The sequence below is a fragment of the Phascolarctos cinereus genome, unplaced genomic scaffold (assembly GCF_003287225.1).
Source record: "Phascolarctos cinereus isolate Bilbo 61053 unplaced genomic scaffold, phaCin_HiC Scaffold_4;HRSCAF=312, whole genome shotgun sequence".
NCBI classification, from domain to species: domain Eukaryota; kingdom Metazoa; phylum Chordata; class Mammalia; order Diprotodontia; family Phascolarctidae; genus Phascolarctos; species Phascolarctos cinereus.
The window spans coordinates 107,573,149-107,596,678 of NW_027555847.1; the positions used below are offsets into that span (position 1 = coordinate 107,573,149).

The window sequence follows — 23,530 nt, forward strand, 5'->3', positions numbered from 1 at the left end:
AAAGCATTTATAGAGGATGTCCTCCAGGAAGATGTTTGTGTGGCTAAATGTTAACCAGTAAAATCTATGCACTTGCTTTGTTTGTGGGATGGTATATCTCCCCTTTGTGCAATACCCAGAGAACACTTTTTTCCCTGAGAATATCATTGTCTCAGACTGGTTAAGAATGAGTGTATGGCAGTTCAACATTTTATTGAGAAGTAAATTGATGCTCCTGAGAAATCCTGAAAAAATATATAAGTGCCTGAATCACTGAAATTAGGTAGGGATTTCATTACCAAAAGCAAATGTTGATTTTTACTTATTTTTGTGTATGTGTAGAGTCTTAATTTAAACCATTTGTTATAATCATGCTATAAATGAATACATTTCAGCCTGCTTACAGATACTGTAGTTGTTTCAACTGGCCTCCTAGAAACATTACCCTGAAATGCTACAAAAGACAGAATTGTGTAAAACAGTTTCGTGAGAACAGGGATTGGTATAATTTTGTTTACTTCCTCAACAAAACTCCTTGAATATATGTTGTATATGTGATGTTGCACCTCTATAAGTCAGTTTTCCAGCAAAAGATACATGTTTAATGTAAATTTTCTCAAATAAATGACTGCCAAGTTGTTTTCCCACATAATTTCAAGTGTTTCTCAAAAATTATCAAAACAATGCTCAAAAACATTCCTAGTACTTCCCAGAATCTGCCATTTCTTTTTTTGTTTTAACCTTTTTTCATTCATCTCCCTTAATGTGTGTGTGTGTGTGTGTACGTGTGTATATATATATATTCCTTTACTACTATAGCGCACATGTGCATATTTACTCTTGTGCCAAGTACTAAATTAGAGAGATAAAAATAGTCTAGCAAAAAAAAGGGAAAGAAATTAATTGACTCAGAATAATGGAGAAGATACAGATGTTAAGCTTTTCACACACACACACACCCAAAATGTAAGAGTGACCTAATTCCAGAATGAAAGTTCAGAGTTGAAAGGTCTGCTATAATTATATGCATAGGCTTATCCCAATGACTAAAATAGATAATGAGTGGGAGAAGGTAGAAAGAGAGGGCTGAAAAGTTTTAGAATTAATAATAGCTTTCTTTTAAAATATCAGATGTAGTGCTCAAAGTCCCTCAAGAAATAAAAACTCAACCTTCCTTTTCTTCCACGGATGACCTCCCCCAAACTCCCCACCAGACGTATCACACTTAACTAGGCCTGTCTGACTCATAAATGTTATTGTGAACTTTGTGTTTGAGTTCCAGTCTAATCTATTAAGTTGATGGAGTGCCCCTGTTCATATCATCTGAAATAATCATTCTGAGCCCATCACTTGTTTTTGATGTGACCCAGAAGTTAGATGATATGCATTCTAACTTCTGGGTCAAATCCAGATACATTTCCTACTAACCTATAGGTCAGGAAAAAACCAAGAGAGAGGCAACTCAAAGAGGATTAGTTGTTACTGCTCTTCATAGACATTCATGCTCAGAGATAAAAACAGAAAGACAAATTATAGATGTGTGTGTGTGTGTGTGTGTGTGTGTGTATATCTAGAGGTACATTAGTACTTAGAAGAGGAACATAGCAGTGTTATGCTTTCACATGTTTCTGGTGTTGGTAGCAAATGAAAAGGAACTGGGATGGTTAGACTTGGGAACAATAAATATTAATGATTATATATCATGTGGAACTGGAAGGAAATTTTAGATATCTTGCTTATAACCCAATGGGATTTGCATTTTTAAGAGAGTCTCACCAATTATAAAATCCATTACTAACTACTGTTAAAGTTAAGCCACCACTGTGTGTTGGGCCACAAGCTTTCTGATGTGTTCATTTCCACTGTCTTGATATTTAGATCAATCATTAGGGAGATGAGAAAGAAAATACAAATTGGAAAATTTTGTCATGAAAAATGTAGATGGTGGACTATGATTGAATGGTTTGTGAGAAGAAAAAAATTCTCTGCAAGAAATTGTCAGAAATAAAAATCAATAAGATTACAGGAGACATAAAGAATGTTTTGCAGTGTTCTAATCTGGTACTCATGTAGTCAGAGAGATTCCCATACTTGTTATTTAATTAAAAGGGCTAGAGTCTATCAAATGGATAATGGATTAAACTTTTTTTATAAAAAGAACATTTCAAGCCTTAAAGCTAAAAAAAAAATCCACCCCAGATGAATAGAGTTTAGCAGTTCTTTTTAGAATTTTCCTTTTAAACATGGCTTAAATTGAACTAGATAGAAGTAGTGATAATATAACATGGTAAATATGATCAAAAGAGCTTACATTTATATAGTGCTTTAAGGTTTACAAAGCACTTTATATGCATTATTTCATTTGACTCTCAGGGCAGGGTAGTCCTGTGAGATAGTCCCTGTTTTACATACAAGGAAAAATGAAGGGTCAGAGGTATTAATAATGTGCCTAGTATTATGCAGTTGTTAAGTGTTGGGAGGCAGAATTCGCATCTAGGTTTTCCAGACTCTGTGTCTAGCAGTTTACCTACTATACCATACTGGCTTTCTATTGAAATTATATTAGAATATGAAAGGATTTATTCTGGAAGTCTATACCACATCATGCAAATCATTTTCATACTGCTAAATGATTCATAGACTAATATAATAGGAAGATTGGAAAGCTCAGCCACATAAGCATCTTCTTTTTCACTCATAGATAATAAAGAAATCTATTTATTTATGTAGATGAACATGGATATTCTGCAAACATGCATGCTTAGACTAAAGCTTTAAGCCAATGAAGTCTTACCCTTGTCTCACCAAGGTCTCCACTAATTTTAGAATCATGGAATGTCAGAGTTGGAAAAGACCTTGAAGATGAGTTCATCCAAACTTTCTCATTTTATAGGATGAAAGTGAGGCCCAGAAAGAAGTCACTTTCTCACAACCATGTAACTAACTAGATAGTAGTGGAGCTAGAATTAAAATTCCAAATCCTATGGCTGTTTCACTTCCCCTGTGTTTCAGTTTATTTTTCCGCAAAATGGGGTAGGGATAATCATATTTTACCCCCTAATTCATAGGGTTTTGATGAGGAAAACTTGTAAAACTAAAAAGACTACACAAATGTAAATTGTTAGGATTGTTATAGCATAAACCATATAACCACTGTCCAAAAAGAGCCTGACATCCAAAACTCAAGAAGAGTATCTCTTTCAATGACATATCTTTCAACAGACATTTTTATATAACTACTTTGTATAAGGCCCTATTCTAGTAGACATTGGAGGTGTAAAGACAGAAGAGAACCCTGGAAAAGAACTCTGATTTCAGAATCAGAGATTCAACCCTGCCACTTATTACTACTTATGTGACCCTTGACAATGGGCCTCAATTTCCTCATTTGTACATGTGGACGTGGAACTAGATGAACTAACATTCCATTCAGCTCTAAAGTTATGACTCTATGGTACAAACCCTGCCTTCAAGAAGTTTACATTCTAATGAGGAAGAGGGGATATAGTCGCTTAAATAACTATAACAGAGAAGGATGAATAAGGGGTAGAGTGGGGAGAGGTGGGTTTATATTCATCAGGAATTATGGGGGTGGGGGTGGCAGGGTTAACAGAGAGCAAGTACATGAAAACTTGGTTGGGCCTTGAAAGAAGGGGAAGGACTTTAATTAATAGATGAGTGCAAAAGGAGTCAATTTCATAGGCAGGAGGTAGCATGATTGAAAACACAGAGACAGAAGAATGTAGGACAGAAAACTGGCATCCTAAGCTAATGGTCAGATTTGATGAAAGTGTCCTGTACTGGTGAGAAGAAATAGTGCCCTGGAAAACAATGGAGTCATTCATATGTTTGACTGGATTTCTATCAATATGCCCTGAAATGGATTGCCTGACATTACACTGCAGAATTTTTAAGTCCTACCTCCAGGCAAATCTCATAGTTACCAGCCAAAATGAAAGTGTGAAATGCTTTTTAATGTATATTTAACAACAGATAGTCTAGTGATTACTGATGTATATTCTCAGTGGACTTTCCCTTTACTATCCAAATGGATGTTAAGAGTCAACATTTTTACACATTTATGCTTCCTAAAACCTAGTGCATGTTTACTTTTTAAATATCTATAACTGTCATTGGTAACAAAATATTTTTAAAGAGTCAAATGTTTTTGCATCTAAATCACAGAATTTTAATCAATTTCTTCTAACAGAACCTTTCTTAACTTTTTAATATTTTTTTCATTTTTACAAACTCTGCCTTTTTTGCTGGCTTTTATTACATGATACTAAAATACGGTGCGCACACACATGCATGCGCACACACACACACACACACACACACACACACACACACACACACACAATCCCAGATTAGTGGGTGGGAGATTTTTGGGGTGGTATTTTAGTCATTCTTTTAGTTCAAAATTCTGTGGACTTACTTAAAGAATGTTTTATCATTGAATCCAGTATGATGTCTGCTCACATTTAAGGAATAGATTCCACAGAATGAACTTAATTCCTTCCTATGGTGTCACCCTTTAATAAGGCTTAAGGTACCATTTTCTGCATTTACTGTGGGTTGCGCAGCAAGAATTCACGTCTTATACTAATGTATGCTAAATAGTTGCATAGTACATAGATCACTGTTGTTAAAATAGCAGTATTGAAGGCATTTTAGATCACAGAGCCCTGGTGGTCTAAATTTTGTTTGCCTTGACATTATTAAACTCAATCTGTTTCTCTAACTGTGACTCTAATTACTGCATTTGCATGGCAGAAAAGTTTGCTTTGTGGGTCGACTTCAATTAACAGTGCTTGCATGTTGTTTTCTGCACGCATTGTTCCATGAGCAGACAGCAGAGCACCTTCAATTGAATTTAATAATTATGCAGAATCAATAAGTTTTTGTGTTTGTTTTTGTTGTTTCTTTGATGTGGCCTCTAGGATGCTGCTGGCAAGGTGCTAGACCGCTGGGCCATCATGTCCCGAGAAGAAGAGATTATTACCCTTCAGCAGTTTCTGCGGTTTGGAGAAACCAAATCCATTGTAGAGCTGATGGCGATTCAAGAGAAAGAAGGGCAGGCCGTTGCTGTACCGTCTTCAAAGACAGATTCAGATATAAGGACTTTTATTGAAAGCAATAATCGCACCAGGAGTCCAAGTCTCCTTGCTCACCTGGAAAACAGCAATCCTTCCAGCATTCATCATTTCGAAAACATCCCCAACAGCCTTGCATTCTTGCTTCCATTCCAGTACATAAATCCAGTCTCTGCCCCACTACTTGGGTTACCCCCAAATGGTTTGCTGCTGGAGCAGCCAGGACTAAGGCTTCGGGAGCCTAGCCTTTCAACTCAGAATGAATATAATGAAAGCAGTGAGTCAGAAGTTTCTCCCACGCCTTATAAGAATGAGCAAACACCCAATAGAAATGCTCTGAGTAGCATCACCAACGTGGAGCCCAAAACAGAGCCACCCTGTGTGTCCCCCATTCAGACTTCTGCCCCGATCAGCGATTTAGCCAAACCTGAGCACACAAAAAGTTCCTTCCGGATTCACCGAATGAGAAGGATGGGCTCAGCCTCTAGGAAAGGGAGAGTGTTTTGTAATGCATGTGGAAAAACTTTCTATGATAAAGGTACTCTCAAAATCCATTATAATGCAGTTCACCTGAAGATCAAACACCGGTGTACTATCGAAGGCTGCAATATGGTCTTCAGCTCCCTGCGAAGTCGCAATCGCCACAGTGCAAACCCCAATCCCCGCCTTCACATGCCTATGCTAAGGAATAACCGGGACAAAGATTTAATCCGGGCTACATCAGGAGCTGCCACACCTGTCATAGCAAGTACTAAGTCAAATCTCACTCTCACAAGCCCTGGCCGACCTCCAATGGGTTTTACCACTCCCCCACTTGACCCTGTCTTACAGAATCCTCTCCCTAGCCAACTGGTATTTTCTGGGTTAAAGACTGTCCAGCCTGTTCCTCCATTTTATAGAAGCTTGCTCACCCCTGGAGAAATGGTGAGCCCTCCAACCTCACTTCCCACCAGCCCCATCATACCAGCTAGCAGTGCTGTGGAGCAGCACCCTCCACCTCCCTCTGAGCCAGCAGTCTCAGTGATGGTGATGGCCACTCACGAACCCAGCGCTGACTTGGCCCCCAAAAAGAAACCTCGAAAGTCAAGCATGCCTGTTAAGATTGAAAAGGAAATTATCGATACTGCTGATGAATTTGATGATGAAGATGATGAGCCCAATGACAGTGGAGCTGTGGTCAATGACATGAGCCATGACAATCATTGCCATTCCCATGATGAGATGAGTCCAGGGTTGTCTGTGAAAGATTTTTCCAAGCACAGTCGGAGCCGGTGTATCTCCAGGACAGAAATAAGAAGGGCAGACAGTATGACTTCAGAAGACCAAGAACAGGAGAGGGACTATGAAAATGAGTCTGAGTCTTCTGAGCCAAAGTTGTGCGAGGAATCTATGGAAGCTGATGACCGCATGCACAGTGAAGGGAATGAAAAAGCCATGATGAATAATGAAAGACCTGACGAAAATCACAATGAGCCCTCTCACCAGGATGTAATTAAGGTGAAGGAAGAGTTTACAGATCCCACGTATGACATGTTTTACATGAGCCAATATGGACTATATAACGGAGGCAGTGCTAGTATGGCTGCCCTTCATGACAGTTTCACGTCATCTTTGAACTATGGCAGCCCTCAAAAGTTCTCCCCAGAAGGTGACTTGTGTTCTAGCCCAGACCCCAAGATATGTTATGTGTGCAAGAAGAGTTTCAAAAGCTCCTACAGCGTGAAGCTACACTACAGGAATGTTCACTTAAAAGAGATGCACGTCTGCACAGTAGCCGGCTGTAATGCTGCCTTCCCCTCACGGCGAAGCAGAGACAGGTCAGTAAATCTCCATTGACTGCCGCTGCTGTGTGGTTCAGTAATGTTGGACTTAACATAAGAAAATCCAGCTTAAGGTGTTTTTGAAGCATTATAGAGATTGCCCGCGGTGATCAAATGACAGCCATGCAACCATGATAATGAAGGATTGTCACAGTTGGTGTCTGTTGTGTATTAGCATGCAGAATCATATGCCATTTTGCCCGGTGATGCACGCCATTATTTTGTGTGCTTTGTGTATATGTGTGTTTCCATGCATCCAGGTGTGTATAATTATACATGTACACAACACCCTTCCCTTCCCATATAACTTCACTTAGAAGCCGCAGCTTCTGTTTTATATATAATTGCTTTTCCCTGTGGCTTTTTAATTAAATAAATATATTATCTTCATACACACATATCTATCCAATATAGAAACAGAAATTTACGGATGGAAAGAACCATAGGTCCAGGACATCGGGACACCCTGCATCTCCGTAGGTATAACCAGAAATGTTATGATTCCTTAAATGGGTATTCATTGTGTCCTTGATTTTTTTTTAATTAGTAAAAATATTTGAGAAAATGGGACAGAAGAAATCTTTAGACTAGGGATTTGGGGGTGGGGTGTTTTTTTTTAAATAATATTAATTTCTTTCATGTACTGGGGTAATGGAAATAATACTGGAATAGGAGCCAGCAGATGTGTGATCTAGCCCAGCCTCTGCTACTAACTAGCTGTAAGATAAGTAGCTTAACTTGATGAGCTGAAGTTTCCTCATCTGTGGAATCAGGGGTTGGATTCAATGATCTTTAATATTCTGTGAATCGCGCATGCACAGTTAATTAACTGCAATGAGAATCATGCACAGAAGGGAGGGGAAACCCCTATGCAGTTTTGGGATCAGTTAGACTATATTATGCCCAGCCTTCAGATGATATCACACTGTAGCTATGTTGCTTCAATACTGAAACAGTTGGGTTTAAACAGAAGCAGCTGGTCCTAAACCTCTTAGGCTTTTTATACAATATTCTTTTTTATTCCTAAAGAAAATGTAATATAAATGGAATTTGTCAAGGTGGTCAATGGTGGGGTAAAACAGTTATACCACACTTGTGGAAATAAGCTGGTGAACAGATTGTTTACATAATGCAGTGTTCCTACTACAGTCATAGTGGTTGGTTCTTGTTATTAGATTAAAAGTGGTTCATCAGTTGTGAATTTTCCTATTTTTTAAAAACAAAATATTACAATGTGGTTAAAAAAAAAAGCAATAGATACAGAAGAAGGAAATTAGACTCAGTTAACAGGTTGCCAAATAGTCACCCATTTCCTAAAGCTTGTCTAGGTCAGTTTGTTGGTTTGAGATTTTCTGCAAAGTACAAAACAAAATGAAAGATCATCTGACAGATAGACCTTTTTGTCCATTAGGTTTTTTCCCCCCAACATCCATAACAGTGGATTTTAAAAAGTCAAATAGTACCTATTTTAATGGAATAAAATCAGAACCAAGAAAAGCAAAGCTTTTCCATTAGCCACTCTTTATCAGGATAGAGCATGAAGAGAAGCCCTTCCTTGTCTTTGAAAGACTTTTCTCCTTCCACCAACACCACATTCTGTAAAAATTGGTTGTAGTCTCTTGTGCATATTTTCCTTATCTGTTGCTTTTTATATTCCCAGTATATGTAGATAAGACTGATTAACTTTGAATATAAAAGAGTTTGTTTCTTTGTTGTCCAAGATGGCATCTCAGATTTGTGATTCATATATTGTTTGTTGCTTTACAGTGGTGAATATTTGTTTGAGATGTCACACTAGGAATAATGAAGCTAAGTCATTGGACATTTATTAACAAAAAAGACCATTATGAAAACCTTATTTATAAGAATCTTTATCATGATTTCTGAAAAATGTGTTAAGACATATCATTAGAATAAATGACACTGGGATAAAAGGGCCACACATCTAAAGATTAGGATGGTGACTTACATGAGATCATATGCAAGCATACTTTCCTTTTTATGTCACAAATAAGTTCCTCTTTGCAGTATCATTTATCTTAAACATTTGTTGGTAACAAATCTAGTTGTTTATTTCAAAGACCAAACACTGATGGTTGACCATTTACTTAAAGGTCAGATCAGTCTCTTAGATAACTTCATTTAAGTTGGGACCATAAGTTAATACTACTAGGAGATTTTAGGTTGGTGTAATTTTCTACAAAATGAGAATCTATTTTTTCTCTTGAATTTTAAAATAAGGTTTTTGTCACTCGTGTGAAATATCACCCAGAATTAACCTTCTTATAGAAGTTTTCTAGGGGGCAGCTGGGTGGTGCAGAGGTTAGAGCACCTGCCCTGGATCCAGGATGACCTAAGTTCAAATCCGGCATCAGATAGATAATATTTACTAGCTGTGCGACCCTGGGCAAGTCACTTAACCCCGTTGCTTAGCCCAAAGAAAAAAAAAGTTTTCTCTTTATCTATAAAATAGTTTATTTAAAAAATTATTTAAAATAAGAATAAAAGGGGGCAGAACAAAATTGTTTTTTATTTGCACCAAAGACTTTTGTTTAGTTGGTTTTTTTTAAACCAAGATCACCTTGCATTTATCTTATGACCCTTTGGGGGCATCTAATATTCTTGGTTCCATAGAAAACTGGCTTTTCATTTTTAGTGTCTCTAACCATGTAAATAAAGCTTAGCGACTTAGTTCTACGCAGCTAGTCACGAGGAATGATGCTAGTGAGGAACATAACAGCTCTCTCCATTCATCACATGGGACCATTTTCTTTGAAACTTGAGTAACAAAAATGGTTGTTGATAGTACTGTCTTATTTAATTCCCAGGCTATCACCTCCTGCTTCTAATTCAGGGAGATGGTTAGTTTGATCTCTTACTTGCTTTACCACACAGACCTTGTTCACTTTTGACTGGCTCCTAAAGACAACAGTTCTCACCTCATGGGCTTTCATTTTTTCTTCCCTTCTAGCTTATTAGTCATGGAACTCCCAGCGAACCAGTGGCTATGATTTCTTTCAAGAATTTCCTGAGTCCAAGAAAGACAAGTTTTCTTATCATCCCTCTGAGCCAATGACCCTTCCCAAGCAGAAAGCCTCCTCTCCCTTTAATCCTACTCTCCTTAAGCCCATTTCTTTTCACTCCCTAGAGACTCAGTTCTTCCATCCTTCACTCTACAATTTCTTCCTTGTGCAAATAAAGCATTAGAGGAGATTTTGATTGGAGGTTGTAGTAGGGAAAAAACAGAGACTAGAGGATGCCTGAAGTAGAACTAAATCCTAGTAACAGCACTTTTCCTGCTTTTCATGTTCATAACCTTGTCTTCTGAGGATCCCAAAGTACCTTACAAAAGTAACTCATTAGTCCTCCTAGGACTCTTCTGAGATAATCATATGATAGGTATTAGTATTCCTGATTTATAGGCAGGAATGGCCATGGAGAAACTGAGACAAAAATTTTTCCTCTTTGAGGAAATAATGTACATGGAGTTTGGTAATTAGTCAGCAAAGACTTAATGCCCCTATTATTTAGAAAATAGCTCTTACTAAGCCACATAAGAATAACAGTCTGGTGAAGTAGAAAGAACTTTGAACATGGGGTCAGAGGACTTAAGTTCAAATCTAGGCACTGACAATTATGAGTTGTGTTATCTTAAATAAGTTACTTACCCCCTTTGAACTGAAATCTCCTCATCTATAAAATGGGGAAAATAATACTTGTACCACCCAAGTCACAGAGTAGTTTTTGTACTTTATAATAAAATATAAAAGATATATATACACACACACACACACACACACACACACACACACACACACACACACACACATATGTAATAAATTTTATACAGGTGTGACCTATTAAACCACTTTAGAGAGAAAGGGCTTCATTTTAATAAGAAAGAGAATCAGAGAGAGAGAGAAGAAAGTGGATGCTGGGTGCATTTCCTGCGGGGAGAGAATTATAAACAAGATGTCCTAGAAATCCTTCAGTGGACAAGAGGGAACAAATGTGCATTTAGTGACAGGAATTTAAGGTAATTGGAAAGAGAACTTTTCAGCCTTGCCTTTAATAATAGTTGTGAGAAATTAGAGTGAACTATCTATCACACAAGCCTACGAAATCTCCTTCAGTGTATCACTTGAAAATCACATAGAGAACCACCTAGCTGCTGGAGAGACACAACCAGGGTGCACATGGCAATTAGTCTACAATCCATTATGGTAACACTAAATCTTTTATATAGAAAAAAAAATTAGTAGGACAGACCCATACTCTCTGTTCCTGTCATCTCCATTGCTGAAATGCTGTTCTGCTGCTTGGGAGCAGGAATGTAGACTCTCTTACCTATTAAGGTCTATATTAGATGTCATTCCTATGTTGATCAGATTGAATACTGCACCCCAAGATATAGGTACAGAAAATTGACTCCTTGGGACAGCAAAATTATGAATAGATGGGCTGAACCTATGATCTCAGGGAAATTTTCTTGAAGAAGGCATAATAAAGCTAGCTGAGTTGAGTTCAGTGTTTTTTAAATTTCTTATCATCTGGCTTTGGTTTAGCTCCCCATGAAATGATAGCTGAATGGTAGTGAATCATCTGTACTGAAAATAGCACATTAGTGAATTACATGCATTTTTTTGTGGGGGGAAAAATAGACTCCTGGCCTCTTTTCTACAAATCTCTATCATTAGATAAAATATTAAAATCCATTTTATATGTGATTGGCAACTTAAAAATTTTAGAACTAAAATGAATACTCAGTTGCAGAGGAACCAGTTTGATCTAGATAGGAAGAAATGTGTTTCTCTGTCCTCTCTTTCCCACCCTGGGTGGGTTTTGAAAAGTGGAGAAGCATGCAATCTTTACTGTTGCTTTTCATGAAGGATAGTAGCCATTAATTGTTGGAAAGTTCATCTTACATTTTCTCAGAAATGTAAGCATGTATTCTTCAAGGTGTGAGAAAGGTGACTTAGCCACTCTTAGACCAAATAATATTTGCTCAGGGTGATTGATAAATAAATATCAGACAAGTATTGGTGCCGAGCATGAGCCTGGCTTTTGATTACTAGTTAAATCAGACCAGATTTAAACATGTAAACTTCTTGATTTGTATGGAGCAAGACATCTGTATTTGGTTTATTAAAACCTGCTGATCTCTCCATAACTAAATTTGTTCCTCTGTAGGCCTCTGGGTAGCTGTAGCTAAAAAGCAGAGACTATACTTTTTTGCTTGTCGATTACCTGACTCTCAGCCCTGTACAGGTGTGCTTGAATAAATTAACATGACATACCTCTGATGAGCCACTGCATACATTAACAACAGAGGTGAAGGTGTGAACACTGTGCTACCTGCCTCCTGTTTACCACCTTCTCTTCAGCTCAGTAGCATCCATTTTTCATCTTCTACTATGTTTTGAAACTTATACGGATAACTTTTTTTTAGAGATGACCTTTCAATAATTACACATGATTATACCAGAAGATAGCTCTGAGAAACAAAATATTTAGCACCACTTCATGGGAACTATTTGCCCTAATATAATTAGGTACCCAGACACAAGATGTTTCTGTTTCACACCCCAAGTATAAAAAGAGAACATTTCAGAGACACTGTATGTTTGCTTTCCTGCACTTTAGTCAATCCGTGTGCCCTGGGCTGTGTTTTCTAGGACCCCATGAAGTGAGCTTGTGAGACCTTGTGCCTTCTTAACATGCAGAGTGATATTTTCTTTTGAAAAGCTATTTGGCTCCACGATAGAAACCAGCGGACCAACAGATTTTGCCTTTACATCAATAGCTTTTCATAACAACTACAAAACCTTTAAATGGCTACTTGTGTCATCTGGATCTTTATATGTGGTTAGGAGAGCAATGAAGAAAACTCTGTCTCCTTATGTCATGGGTTGTTACATCAGGCCAAAGTAAGCCTGTAGTCTTCTGGAGCCTTCAACTTATGGCCTGGCTTGATATAAGACAAGCTCTTTTTAGTATATGCTGACCCCTTTATCTTGCCACTACAAAAAAGCGTAGTAGATAATCACCCTATGTGAAATATCTCTGTCTAAAGGTAGGAAAAGAATGCCAGATGATTATGAGCAGCTATTGATGTTAGCTGCAAAACACCCCATGAGTTGGGTCTATATTACTGCAAGCATACAAGTCATTTAGGACATATACACTTATTCAACCCTGTTTCTACCTCCCCCCCAAAAAATAAAAGAAAACACCCCCAAACTACTTTTGTCCAACTTGTCTGTATAATTCCAGCACAAATCTCTGTGAAGGGTGTATTTAGTAGGTACCTGGTGAATTACATTGATGGCAGAATGTAAATCCTTTGAGGGTAGGAAATATTTTATCTTTGTATCCTCACCCCTAGCAGAATGAATGCCTTCTACTTTGTAGACACTTGTAAGTGTTTGTTGAATTGAATGGTACTAAGTGTCTATCTGATATTTGCTATCGTTTGTGCTGGGTGGGCTATCTGAGCTTTGTGAGAACTTTTAAAGACTCTGACATACCTGTCATGGGTCTCTCTTGCCACACAGTCCTTCATTTAACTTGTTCCCTTTGAGAGGTCATTTCCTTTAGCCTTTTTTAAAGTATGTTAAGGTTCCCACCAGGAAGCAAGCTAGAAGATCACTCATAACACACACACACACACACACACACACACACACACACACACATGCACAAATTCCAATGTAATTTAATCACTACTGTTTTACCTCCCATCTACCTCCAGCTTTAAAAGATCAGTTATTGCTGATCTTTTAATTCTTATTTTGATTTTAAGAAGAAGTGCTGGGGTTGTTGAAGGGTTTTTCTTCTCTCCTGTTTAAATTTCATTTTGAAAGTTGACCTAAAAAAATGGCTAAAAGCCATTTCTAAAATGAAACAAAGCAAACATTCTTTTAAAAAATTAATGTTTTTGCCATAAGACTAAAAAAAACCTTCAAATAAATGAATGTGGCAGAAAATAAAAGGGTCCTGCACTTGCCAAAAATTAGTGTAATAAAAAAGAGATTCAGTAACTTTGATACTCGGATGCCAGAATGTGAGTATATGGGGGAAAAGTGAGAAGGTGGAGGGGAGGGAGGGGGAAAGGAAAGGTGGAAGGAGAGGAAAGGAGAGACAAGAGAAAGTGGTGCATTTTTTTTGCTAAGATAATTTTGTTCCCATTATTTAGCATAAAAATCATACTTTAAAAGAGCACCGAGATTCCATCCCCCACGGCAATCTGCTTAAATTAAAATGTTGGCTGTAAATTCTGGATAAAAAGCTGTTATGCCTAGTGTTAGTGATCTTAACTCTAATACTTTATGAAGCTTATTACTTCTTTTTATTAACCTTTAGGGGGAGGGGGAGATGTTACCCACTTTCATTTTAGCTCCTTTTCTTCTCTTTATTCTTGAGTCCACCTATATAAAAACCTAAGCCCACTGCTTCCAGCTGAACGTAAAAACAAAAACCTTAATTCTGGTACTACTCAAATTTAAAATAGCTATCCAGAAATAATGCAAAGCAACTTCTTTTTGTATATACATATATGCATACACATGCACACACCATTCACAAGCATGCACGCGTACGCATCAATAGACATCTGAAATCAAGAGACAGAAATCTTGCACCCAGGTGAAAGGTCATGGCGCACCTTGATTTAGTGCAGTGATATGTGAAGTTACCTTCCTTGTGTGGCTAAGGAACAGCAAGATTTCATGAGGAAAAGACCTTTTTTGGACAACAGAACAACAAACCCCTCCATAGGAAGTGTGTCGAGTCTGATAGCCAGGACAGGGGAGCAACACTAATTCTGCAGCCTTTTTAGTCTGCTCTGTCACAGAGGGGGCAATGCTGGGTCAGTCAGCTCACTAGTAATTGTGTTTTACAGACTTCTAAAGCAATTGGCTCAGTCAGTCCCAATTCAATAAAAGTGGAGCGAGAGAGAGAGAGAGAGCACTTTTGTTCTATTTTTTACTTGAAATTATTTCATTCAGCAGTCTGTCTTTTTTATTACCAGGACTTGACATTAGCACTCCAAGCTATATTAGCATCCATTTCAGCAGTTCAGTAATGGTATTAAAAAAACACTTAACTTCAACGGTGAATGGTTGTATGACAGTACCATAAAAATCCACATTAAAAAAAAACTTATGTATTTGTCCCAGCAAATTATTTTTCACTTGTTTAACCACTTCAAAACTCTGCTCTCATGACTGGTATCCACAAGGGCTTTCTTGCTCACTAAGGCATCCCATGCTAACATTTTGTTGGCTGGGGAAAGATGAAGAAAGGAGGGATACAAGGAGCAAAGGAAAATCTGAAAAGGAGAGTTGGTACATAAAGATTCTGTGCATCCTTGAGTTAGATTACCTTCCATTTGTCAGCAGAGGTAGTGTTGGCAAACTACTGGCACCCAAGGTGAAAATCTTGGATCTATCTACAGAGCTGGGATTTGATTTTGAACCCAACACTCTCCAAACTTGGGATACAAGCCTAACTACTTTGGCACTGCACTGTGCTCATAAATGACTACATTAGGTTCTAAATTTTGATTAAACATTCAGTAATTAATCAATGGTGGACATGAAGCAGTTGGCAAGGTCCAGAGCTGCAAAATGTTTAAGACATAAAACATTACAAAGTAATTAGAATATGCTCCTTCAAGAGAAGGATTGCCTCAATAAAAGGGTAAATGATAGCATCCTGTTTATTGTGGACGTAGGCAGCCAGAGCAATATGATAAACTGCTGGAGATACACATATCAGTAATCATCCACATTATTAGTGTCATTAATCATAATTCCAAAAATATGACAGCAGCAGCCAACTTTTTGACCAATTTTGCCTCTGCCTGTTGGCCATTATAACTTCACTAATAGACTGCAGAGCTCCTGTGCGTGGCAGTTTGCATTGAGAATGGAAGGTTAATTATATTTGAGCTGCTGATTTCTTCTCTCCTTGGAAAAGCCTGAGCACTTTGACAATCCCAGGAGCTCGCTGTTGTTAAACCGGTAAAAGTACTTTATTGAAATTTTCTTTGTTGGTCAGGAATGAGTAGATGTTTCAAATGAGATATAAGCGCCAGACTGGGACAACTGCTAATGTTTCTTGCTCCAAGATGATCCTTGGACAGCAAGCTGAACTCATACTTTCCTTAAGATTTCTCTGCTCTCTCCAGTGAATGAGCAAAAAGTTCAGCAGTAATAACCACTGACTGTATATGGGGGAAATCTCACAAGATTAATAGTACCCTTGGGTTGGGTAGGATTTGGTCGTGGCTTGATGGTAGTATTTGTGATGTCAAGAAATATTGGGAGATAAGAGCATCCCTTCTGTGGATAATTCTGCATCTTCAAGTATGCCTTGTGGTACCCCCCAAAAAATGAATGAAAAGCCAACAACATAATCATCTGAATGTTTAAAAAACATTTATTTACTGGCAAATAGATGCAACTTCTTGTTGATCAACTGAAATGATTACTTTTCAACCAGTTGTTCTAATGCATATAGACATTGCCATAATTTAGATTGTAAAAACAACAAAGCAAAATTTGTTCATGTGTGTTTGATAATTGTTTCATCATGAAATTATAGTTGAGGAAATAGTCATATGATAGTGATTTTTCAGGAAAATACACTCAAAATGTCAGTAATCCCATGATTGAATAACAAGAGTGTAATTTTATATTTGAGGTATTTTTAAAACAGAGTTGAAGTGTTCCTCTAAATTTTATGAATCTTACCAAGAAGTTGGTACACTTTGTCTCACACATTTTGGGGGGGCCCACTGAATAAAGAAGATAATTTTTTTAGTTTGTCATGAGAGGATACATTGCATTACACTCTTGGAAATGTGAGCATCTTATCAGAACTCTTTCCAAAAGTCAGAGTATAAAAAGAAGAGAAGTGATTGAGGGATTTAGTCTAGTTACTGGGACAGTTGATGAAGTTAAAACTACAGGGTTTAACTCTGATGCATTCTGAGTAGTTCTACAAAGTATACCACCCAGGCCTCCCAAGTTTCTTCTTTCTGAAACTAAAAAGGGCTCCACACAACTTGCCTGAGTGCATTTGCAGTTGCCATTAGAGCAGACTTCCATTCATCATGTAATTCGCCTCTCATATAACAGTGCAACAGGTATGTAGCTATTGAATGATCAGTCCTCTCGAGAAGCCCTAAAGTGTCAAATATAGCTCAAAATGAGATAGGTAGACAACACTGCTGTTGGATATCAGTTCTATACTTAACCTACGCAACTAGCACAACTAGATCCCACCATCTTTCCTCCCTAAATGCCATCATGCCATTAACATTTTTTATGCATTCCTCAGCAATGACAAATTGGTTTCTAACTGTAGCACCAGATTTAGTATGCAAAAGGCATGTTTGCCTCTGCCAACAAACCAATAATTCTCACTAACATCTTCAGAGTTACAACATTTATAAAGTTGCAAAGTGGAGTAAACAAACCATCTGTTTGGCTTTTCCGTATATGTCATGCTTTCTTATTAGCATATTACGATTCATTTAGTAAACAAATTTGGTGATTTCGTTCACGTCAAAGTTAGAGGAAGCTAGAAGATGATTAACATTCCTGGGACAGGCACATTAATACATTGCTTCCTCTGCAAAGTTAAATGGCTTCTCAAGAGAATCACCCCTTGTTGACAAGATGAGACTGTCAATTTTGTTTGCCTGCCACATTAGGGGCCATGAGGGGATGGCAAGCTCTGAGAGAGAGGAGCAGTGTAGGCAGCATAATTCACTGTGAATTGAGAAAAGAAGTCTAATTCTGATAAATGGTCGACCCCAATACATCCTACCTGTTATTACAACAGACGTGCCGTATCTGTGCTGTAAATTAGTTAAACCCCTAAAGAGTTTGGTGGGAGCTTATCTTCAAGTGAATAATTTGAGTGTAGAGGGAACTGTCTGCGTGACTAGTGTGAATGATTTGTTTCATATTGAAAAGGATTGAAATGACTGAATTCCACATTTTTAATTTGCAGGAACTTACTTGTCCTCTATTTCCTGCATTTAATAAGCACTCCTTCACTTTTTGGCTTTAGTAAGTGTTATATGGCATTTTGCTTTGAATTTTCTTCCTGTGCAGGGTAATGGTTTTCAGGACTCCTGTAGAGAAACCTAAAACAGAAACCTTTTTAACAGCTCCTGTTTCTTTAAAAAACAAACAAACAACCTTCCAGTGTCAGAAATGTCATTGATTCCACAGAGCAGCAAATGTCCCTCAGAAACCACCATTAATAAACAGTACTACACAAATTATGCAGAGTAAAGACAGTAGCTAGTGAGTGTTCCAGTAGTCTCAATACAATTGTTAAGGATGGATCAGAGGCTTAACTTCCTTTACTCACATTTCTTTAGGTTTAAATGGCAGTCTTGCACTTCACTGTAGAAAAACATTGTTATGATTGACAGAATATACATACATACATACATACATACACACATACATACATACATACATACTGTCCAGCCTGGCCCAAATTAGGTATCAATCAATAAACAAATACTTACTAAGCATCTCCTTACCTGCAAAGTGCTATGAATAGACAGGTTCATACTACCATTTGACTTGTGGAGGAATAAGAAACCATTAACCCCAGATGAGAAGAGTGACATTTAAGTCAAATTCCTTGTTAAAGTATATTTTAATAGTTAATTGTACAAGTCACAAAACTTTTTGGTTTTGTAATCCCTAATTGTATAAGGCTACCTTGGAGCCTTCTTGTTAACTATTGTTATAATCTCAGTAAATTCGATGGCTCAATATTTCACTTAGCATTATCTAGAAAGGTAGGTCTAGCGCTTGATATAAAAATGCATTGTGATTAATGGATTATCCAGTTTCTGATTTCCACAGCCTGACTTTGAAGTTAGCCATGACACTTTTCTTTCATTTTGAATTTCCTCCTTACATCTCAAAAGAGAATTCCTAAAGCTAATACTTTTTCTTTAAAATCCAGCTGTTACATTTTTCATTTTTACAGATAACCAGTGCATTAAATAGAATTGGGCACATTGACAAGTTAAAAAGAAAACTGTTGAAGAATCCCATGTCTGGACTTATGCACACTGGGCAAATAGCATGTGCATTTAATTGACTGCATTTGCTGAAGTTATATTCATTTTTCTTCTGTTTATGCCTAGTGAGAATCTCACTGGAGAATTGAAATAGGGAAGGAAGATCTGGAGTCCATTTCAGTCCAATAAGATCATTTTCAGTCATCATTATTATCTTTGTCATTCCAAATTTGGAAAGAAGAATAATTATGGTTTTCCATTCACTGAAGGCTTTATCATATTCAGTACCTTCAGTAAACTATGGAAAAAAATTTGTAGTCCAGGGTAGGTAAAAGAAACATAAATTAAAGCTATTCAAAAGACCTATTGATCGTTCTGATTATAGCCCAAGTTTTAGGGCTAAATTCATAACCATAATTATGTATGTGGGAATCCCTTAGACTAAATTCAGGTGTTATTAGGGCCAATTCCTCCTTATTACTCACCTTTCTTAAGGATTCAGCTTCAAGCCTCAGAGTTTTAGTTTCTGCTCTTTGATATATCCAGTGCCTATTGGCAAGAAGATATACTCTCTGAAGCTCTGCCACATTCCTGTAGATTTTAAGGCACGTGACCATTTTTGGAGCCATATTTTGGGAGTAGTGTCCTAATGAGTACAACCAAGGCCAAACCTTCTTTCCACCACCCATGTTCTTCACTTCCTGCGAGGCATTCCATTGTCCTGGGAATTTGCCTACACATTTCTGCACTTCCTACAAAACCAATTAATGAACAATCAAGTAGAAACATGGCATTAATGATACTGGTACCCGCAGTATTGGGGTCTGGTAAAATGTGCATGCATTCCAAAGTAGAATGTCCTGGCTCCATCTTGGACAGATACCTTCTCTAGAAATGTGTTCTGAACATGATGTCTGTGTCTAGAGAAAACCACGTAAGATCTTTCTATTGGCATCTCCTGTCTTTAACATAATTCCAATTCTGCCCTTTATCTACACCTGGACTACTTCTCTTGACTGAAGATGTCTTTCATGGGCTCTTTCTTCTACTTACTACATCTTTGGTAACTTGATTCTTTGCCTCCTTTTAAGAATATAATTCATCTATTACAATTTCTGGAACTTTCTGTTTTTAAAAAGCTTTTTCAGAAGGCATCTCCCATTTTCTTTGTTTGGATACATTTCATAGTCTAAATCTACATATGATTACAGTTGATGTCTTTACTTTTTCCCTTTTTTTCTTCTCTATTCTGCTGATCCGTAGAAACTCATAACATTCTCTAAATTACCATTAACCCTGGGTCTTTGTGTCTATTTCCAAATACATTATGATACCTAATTAACTGCTGCAGAGTATGACACCTTAGGGTTCCAGTTAAAACCAAGTGCTATTTTTTGCTCTTTATCAGGAGGGATTCTGATCTGGAGGAAGTGATCAACTCAGCTGTCATTAGTCTTTTCCATATTCAGTTTGACCACATTTCTAAAAGAATTCTCTCGCCTTCTCCCTGTCCCTTTCCCTCCTCTCTGCTTTTTTTTCCCTCTCTGCCTTTTACATAGCATACCTTCCTTTCATTTTTCCTCATCCTTTCCCATACCTCATCAAAGATTTTCCAAACCAACATTGCAAGAGTATATTAGATGACTTCCCACTATGCATTCTTCCTATCCCTACTTGAGTGTTTTTACATATAGCATTGAGGAGGATTATTAAACAAAAAACGAAATAGATTAAGAAATGAACATAAAAGAATCAATTCTTTTGAACGGTGGTTGCATAATGGAAATCGACTACTATGAATGAACCCGTGTACAAAAGTTATGAACAGCAGAGCTAATGCACTGCCATGAGTTCATCTTTATTATTGCATTACACCTGAATCAATTGATAAAGTAGCTTTTTTTTTAAAGCCAGGGATGGCACTTAATTGAATAAAAGTCAATGTAATTATATTAGCAGAAGCCAACGGTACTGCTGACAGCGGAAAAGGGACACTGTTGAACAGAGTGCCAGAGCTGGTCTACACATTTCTGCACATCGTTTGGTTGACAGATATTGAGGGCTGGTACATCACCTAATTAGATTACAGATTTCCACTGCTATAAGTGGGAACCGAAGAGAAACATCTCTTCCTATTACAGTATCAACGGAGTTGTCTATTTTCACAAGTCATCTTTGGGAAGACATGTCCATCTGGGGGATCAGTGTGTCCTTTTCTCAGTGTTAATTTATCCCTGCTTCTTTATTCAATGATTCTTGATGATATTGCTGTGTGTCTGGTTGCTGTTTTCTCAGCAGTGAACCAAGGAAATGGTAACTGCAGATGTGTGAGAAACAACAGAGAGCTTAACCTGCCTATTTCTAGATCACAGCAATCACAAAATATGTGTTTGTGAAATTAAGATAGGGAGGGGTGTTAAGAAAAGAATGTAGAATTTCATGAGTGTCTTTCTGTTAGTGGATTTTTTTTTATCAATAGAGTAATAGTACATAGTGTAGCTCTATTTTTGCATTCATACGATGACTCCAGTGGTGTCATACCCACATTTCAGGATAAAGACTTTCACAGTAGGCATTTCCTGCACTGTGCTTACCAGCCTGCGCTCACAGTCATCTGCCATCTGACACTAAGCAAGCAAGGAACAACTGTGTCAGAGCAGGGACCACAGGGACGACTTCTGTTTATCATTCATGTATCTGCACACTGAATGCATCTGTTTAGAACTCATTTATGGATGATGATGATGATGCTGTGAATTTGGTTTGGCTAATTTGATTTATGATTTTGGATTGTGCAGCTGATCTGATAATCACCAAGACAACAGTATGAGATGATGGCTTATGACAGAAAATGGTTTTATGATCAGAACATGTTAAATCCCTATTTTACTGTTTAAGTTTTTTTCTAAAAAAACAGATGTCTAGAATGTGAATTTGTTTTCTCTCTCTCTTTCTGTCTCTCTCTCTCCCTTTCTCTCTTTTTCTCTCTCTGTCTTTCATTCTTGCTTTCTTTTGTGATCGATTTAGCAAAAGATTAGAAAGCTGATCTTATTATCACAAGGTAAGCTCAGCCTTCCTAAGTGCAGTGTGGAGAGGTGTATGTAACACCTCTACCCCTACAAAATCAAGAGTGCTATTATTGTCTTGTGTGGAAAGGTGGAAAACTTTTCCATCTTCTTTGTCTATTTGGCACATACCTCTCAACCACCCTTCATTTCCAAGGAAAACCATCCACTCTTGTAACCAAATTGACTAAGTGACTTTTTTGAGTCTTAAAGACCTTTTCTAATTTTTTTCAGAGGAGATATATCAAACTTTGCATTTGCCAATTTTGGTTATTTTAATTAAAACAATCCAGTATAATGTTGAACTTCTCTCATTGCTGAGAAGTTATTATTATTATTATTATTATTATCATTATTAATTCTTTTGGCCACAGTAGCTTTCATTTTAGATATTTGTTTAACATGTAAGCCTTGTCAGGTGGAGAGAGGTATATGCCCATGGGGGCTTTTAAAATAAATGGGGGGGAAAAGACTAAGGCAATGTTTTTCAGATAGATAATAGCATATCAGACTTTGTAAATCATGACATCCCTATGGATGCTCTGGGACAAATCCTATATTTTCTAAACAAAACTCCTAGGAAGTTGCACATGAGTTTTGCTTGTCTACAAATATAGGATTTGGTTAAAAATTTAGATTGGCGTTGGGGGGGAGTGGTTGGGAGAGAGGAGAGCATTGACTATGTACACATTTTTGTCCTGTCCCAAGGTTTTTTTCTCCTTCTTTAGTGGGAGGGGGGAATTAATTTTTATTTTTAAAAAAGAAAAGAATTCTGTATTTTTTTTTCATTTTTTGTACAGCTAAAACCAGATCTAAGTAGTATAAAGCATGTTCTGAGGCAAATATTAAACTGCAGGAACTTGTCAAAAGTGTATTTATTTTACCTTTGTAATAAGTTTTGATTCCAAATATATAATAAGCTTTATTTCTTGGTATTTTATCTTAAATTGCTAATATAAGGGAAGATTATTAAAACCCTTTGCTTGGTTGATTTAAAACTACCAGGCAACATACTTTAATAGTCTTCATTAATATTCAGACTTGTACCAAGTAAACTCATAGGTTTGAAACTGTAGCTCACCCATTTCTTTAGTGTAGTTTTCTAACAATTTCACAGTATGTCCTCTGAATTTCTCTAAACAAAAGGAAAGGAAAACTAAAATACTGACTCTTCAGAGGGCATTTTCCATTTCTTTCTAGAATATCCCAGTGTCATATTCTAAAAGGTGTAGTTTGAGGTCTCTTGCTGCTATATATTCCCACATGCAGGCACACATAAACACACACATGCACACACGCACACACACACACACATACACATACACACACACACACACACGCACGCACGCACGCACACCCTAATCTAACAGATCAGTTACTCAGGAAAAGCAGCATGGTTTAGGGTTTGAATCCAATGAGAGGTTTGACTGTCTCACAAAGATAATGTTAGTTTAGAGCTCCCCATCACCACCTTTACCACTTACCCATCCTGAGCCCTGAGGAAATAGCAGA

The 23,530-nt window shown here is 37.4% G+C and overlaps 1 protein-coding gene across 2 annotated transcripts in view; it reads left to right on the forward strand.

Annotated features, from left to right (window-relative positions):
• BNC2 (basonuclin zinc finger protein 2) overlaps positions 1 to 23,530 on the forward strand; it is a 523,407-nt gene that overhangs the window by 488,854 nt on the left and 11,023 nt on the right. For both annotated transcript variants that reach the window (XM_078152484.1, XM_078152485.1), the window contains one exon: positions 4,923 to 6,892. In XM_078152484.1, coding sequence (XP_078008610.1) covers positions 4,923 to 6,892 — 1,970 coding nt within the window. The remainder of the gene's footprint in view (positions 1 to 4,922; positions 6,893 to 23,530) is intronic.